The sequence below is a fragment of the Hyperoodon ampullatus genome (assembly GCF_949752795.1).
Source record: "Hyperoodon ampullatus genome assembly, chromosome: 17".
Classification (NCBI taxonomy): Eukaryota; Metazoa; Chordata; class Mammalia; order Artiodactyla; family Ziphiidae; genus Hyperoodon; species Hyperoodon ampullatus.
In genome coordinates this window covers 4,388,257-4,392,494 of record NC_136930.1, presented here as the reverse complement: position 1 = coordinate 4,392,494, position 4,238 = coordinate 4,388,257, and the positions used below count along the sequence as shown (strand labels likewise).

General features: G+C 55.0%; 1 protein-coding gene across 1 annotated transcript; it reads left to right on the top strand.

The window, feature by feature from the left end:
* The first annotated feature begins 2,304 nt into the window (after positions 1 to 2,304).
* RPS20 (ribosomal protein S20) lies at positions 2,305 to 3,456 on the top strand. The gene is made up of 4 exons (XM_079722470.1): positions 2,305 to 2,456; positions 2,627 to 2,726; positions 3,023 to 3,096; positions 3,241 to 3,456. Exons 1-4 carry the CDS (start codon positions 2,454 to 2,456, stop codon positions 3,421 to 3,423), a joined length of 360 nt encoding a protein of 119 aa, XP_079578596.1. The 5' UTR covers positions 2,305 to 2,453; the 3' UTR covers positions 3,424 to 3,456.
* The last annotated feature ends 782 nt before the right edge of the window (positions 3,457 to 4,238 follow it).

Here is a 4,238-nt window from a genome sequence, read left to right as displayed (position 1 = left end):
CACCTTAAGTGTTTAAAAACAGAGAACTAGTTAAATAAATCATGAATGACCCATCCATACAGTACAGTCATTAAAAGGAATGTTGCAGAAGCATATTTATTGTGCAAAATATTCTGTGGATAAAGCTTACCAAACTGTATATACAGTATAAGCTCACATTTTAAAGGGATATGTATGTATCTGAAAGTGTAAACAGGTGGTCAATCTCTGAATGTGGGATTCTGTATTTGATTCTTCTTTTGTGCTTACTGCTAATTTTTAATTTTTCTCCAATGAATATCTCACATCTAATGTTAGAATATTACACTTTTTGTTTTTGTTTTTGTTTTGCGGTACACGGGCCTCTCACTGTTGTGGCCTCTCCCGTTGCGGAGCACAGGTTCCGGACACGTAGGCTCAGCGGCCATGGCTCACGGGCCCAGCCGCTCCGCGGCATGTGGGATCTTCCCGGACCGGGGCACGAACCCGTGTCCCCTGCATCGGCAGGCGGACTCTCAACCGCTGCGCCACCAGGGAAGCCCTAGAATATTACACTTTTAATTGAAATCTGGGGACTACCGCAGTTGATAACTTTCAAGAGGAAAATATGACAAAATGTTTGAAACGAAATCTTATAAACTCCAAAATAGTGAGCTTTTCGTTGCATTTGTCTAATATCTCAACCAGCTGTTTCCTTAGTACCTAGTCACATCAATCACTTTTCCCATAAATGCTGGGCCATATCTTGCCTTTTACTGTGCTGAAGTTCTTTTTCTATAATCAAGGAAACCTAAGAATAGATGTACCAGATTTGTTACTGAAAAAAATCCACAAATGTACTCCTCAAGCACTCCACCATTGAATTTCTGGCTGTCTTTTGAGCACTGGTAAAACTTGAATGCTACTCAAGTAAGCTTTCTCTGAAGATTCGTACTCGGTATTAATGCAGCGGTGGTTGATCACCCACCGCCCAGGGAGCTTGGGCAACTGCATTTTTTTGTCTGTTTGTGGCTGGTAGCCACGCCAACACGTGAAAGCCCTAAGTTTTGAAGTCTCATTTAGGTTGCAACTAGTAAAACAAGACTGCTGGTTTTCGGACTTTCTGCTGCAAATTCTACTAATAAAGTATTTACAGCCAATGCATGACATTTTAAAATAACTGAACTGGAAAATATCCGAATTTTGACATCTAAGTTATTTGTTAAATGGAAGCAAAATCTAGTAGATATTCTTCGTGAGCCGAAGAAAGCCAGGTATTAGCGGTGCCTGATTATCACCAAATAAGTAAGCCAATGGTACTATTTGATATACGTTTTAAGTATAATTCCCCTCCGAGGAACAGAAGTGAAAGGCTCAAGAAAGGCCCCTAATTGGAGGGGTCAGATCTGTGGGGCTGAGCAAATAACTCTTCCGCCCTCAGGTTCACCTGCAAAACAAGACGACGTGATTTACTCTTGCTTCTACCCGTATCAAAACCCAACTCACCTACTTCGTCCTACGTAACCACTCCGTCATCTTTAAGAATATGTGTCCTCCTCATCTCTCCTGGCCACCCAGGTCAGCTGCCCGCTCTCGGGCTGTCCACTGTACTTTGTCCTAGTATTAGAGAGTATTAGGGAGGTCCTCAAGGGTCTCATCCAACATCACTTTATCCGGAGATAACACGCTTTCGAATTAGGTGGAGAGCCGGGGTCTCCAGGCGGGGCCTGGGTTGCACGACAAACACGGGGTAGGCGCGGCAGCCCGGCGTGCTCGCTCGCCCTCGCGTCCTGGGAAGGGAAAGAACCACTCTCAGGTGCTTTTCAGAAACAGACGGCACATGCTTCTGCCGGTCTGGGGAGCCAGAAGATGAAATACCGCGAAGGAATGTTCCGGGCTATGAAAAATAACGGCTAATTTAAAGAGTAAAAACGGGCCCAGGTTATCAGTCATTTCCCCTATAATATCCACCTGAGTTAACTCAGAAGAGTTACCCGTTTGTTTAGAGCACGAGTGATTCGGTTTGTACGGGAAGAAGCTTTGCAGGGTAGAAGCCACAAGCACAGGAGTTGTTCTGACTCCGCAGAGGCCGGCGGTCGGCGCACCAGGACGGAGGAGTTTGCGGCCAGGCCGCAATCTCCCCATCATCCCCGCCAGGTGCCCTGAGGACCGCGGCGGCGCCGCACCCGACGGCGCTCTGACTCCGCCGAGCCGACAGGGGGCGCGCGCGGCCGCATCTGGCCGCCCCTCTGCTCGCGCCGCCGCCTTAGAGCCCGCCAGGAGATTCCTCTACCGGGGCAGCGTGGAGGGGCGCGCGGGACCCGGATGCAGACGTGAGCGCGGCTATATAAGGGCCCGGCAGGCCGCACGCGTTCCTCTTGGAGGAAGACGCGGTAGCAGCTGCAGCGGCGTTTCGGGTTTCCCGCCCCCGCTCCTGACTCACCGCTGTTCGCTCTCGCGGAGGAACAAGTCGGTCAGGAGGCCGCGCCGCAGCCATGGTGAGTCGGGGGCGTCCCGGTCGGGTCTCGGGGGGGTGGGCGCGGGGGGTGCCCGGCTGGTGGGAGGAGACGGGACTCGTTTATCCGGGGAAGGGGGCTGGTGAGCGCGCTCGTCCCCGGGAGGTGATAGGCTGCCTCTGAGGTGCTTTTTCTCACCTGTGGGACAACAGGCTTTTAAGGACACCGGAAAGACTCCTGTGGAGCCCGAGGTGGCGATCCACCGGATTAGGATCACTCTCACCAGCCGCAACGTGAAGTCGCTGGAGAAGGGTCAGTGCGGTGGCTCCGGGGCGGGCGGGGGTGGGGGGAGGGACGGACTCGGGTGGGAGCAGCGGCGAGCTGGGCTTGTGAGGCTCGCGGCGGTGAGGCGCGTCGCCCGAGGAGGCCGAGCAAGGACGGCCCCTCGGCGTGGACCGCGCCCTCCCCCCGCCGTTGGCGATGAGGAGATGCTTACTGGGTTGAGTTGCGGTGATAGTCGCGTACGCTATTCTGAGCCGGCGGCCTTGCGGGCCGCTGGGGCCGCGCCTGTCGCGAGCGAGGGCCCAGACGCCTTTCCCCGCTTGCAGTGTGTGCCGACCTGATACGGGGCGCGAAGGAGAAGAATCTCAAGGTGAAGGGGCCGGTGCGGATGCCCACCAAGGTGAGAGCTGTGGCGCTCCGGGGGGCCGCCGGGCGGCTTCGGGCCGAGCGCGCAGCCCTGCTGTTGGGAGCGCCCCGCCGGGAGGTTGCGGGGCGCGGCGCTGCCGCAGCCTGGGTGCCTGGTGTCCTCTGTCTTCCGCTGCAGACGCTGAGAATAACGACGAGGAAAACGCCCTGCGGGGAAGGTTCGAAGACTTGGGACCGTTTCCAGATGAGGATCCACAAGCGCCTCATTGACCTGCACAGCCCTTCCGAGATCGTCAAGCAGATCACTTCCATCAGCATCGAGCCCGGGGTCGAGGTGGAAGTCACCATTGCAGACGCCTGAGCCAGCGGCTCTAATAAATTGATGATGCTCGGCCGTGAGGCTTCGTGGGCTCTCATTCCCGACCCTGACGGGCCTTGGGGAGGGGTCGTGCTCCGGGGTGCATTCCACCTTGTGAGCAGGGTGACGAGGCGTCGGTGGGTAGCCTGGGTTCTGCTCTTCCTCGATGCGTCTTGCAGGGCCCCCAGTCCGTTTGCACGTGACGTTGTTTGAGCGCTGAACTGCATTAGCCGCACAACGTGTGAGCGCGCGTGCGTTGGCGGTGAGTACGCACAGCTCTGGCCGCCTGTGGGAGCCCTTGCCAGGAACACGTGTCCGCGTGCTGCTCCGGAAGACCCGACCTGATAGATACGGGGTCCTGTCCGAAGTTTCCGGGGCGCTTCTCGCGTGTCCAGCCGTGGTTGAGAGCCAGACGCGCTAGAGGGCAAGTAGCGCGGGGAAGGTCACACCTTGGGTTTCCAGCCCCGGCTCTGCCGGGTGGTCGTGGCTCCTTTTAAACTGGGCAGATTTCGAAATGTTTTTGAAACTGTGTTAATAAATTTTATAGACGCCGGTGCCTTGATACTTCAGATGAGAAGAGAAACGACCCCAGTGCTTAGATGAACGTTAGGTTACACCTGTAGACGAGTTTTACGTAAACTCCTTGGAATTACCGTTCACTGAATGTACGTAGGTCGTTCAGTAGGAGGCTGCATTAGCGTGCAGTTCGCACATAGATACTAGCGTCATAAATGGACATCAGCCTTCGCTCCGAAAAGCACGTCGCAGAGGTCACGTTCCGTTTATTCAGGCCCGCGTTGGCCCGGTAGTGGGTGACG

What these genes read in the sequence shown, in the direction of transcription:
- RPS20 (XM_079722470.1), top strand. An exon ending in CGTGAAGTCGCTGGAGAAGG is followed by an intron (nt 2,727 to 3,022) that starts GTCAGTGCGGTG and finishes CCCCGCTTGCAG; the next exon opens with TGTGTGCCGACCTGATACGG. An exon ending in CGGTGCGGATGCCCACCAAG is followed by an intron (nt 3,097 to 3,240) that starts GTGAGAGCTGTG and finishes CTTCCGCTGCAG; the next exon opens with ACGCTGAGAATAACGACGAG.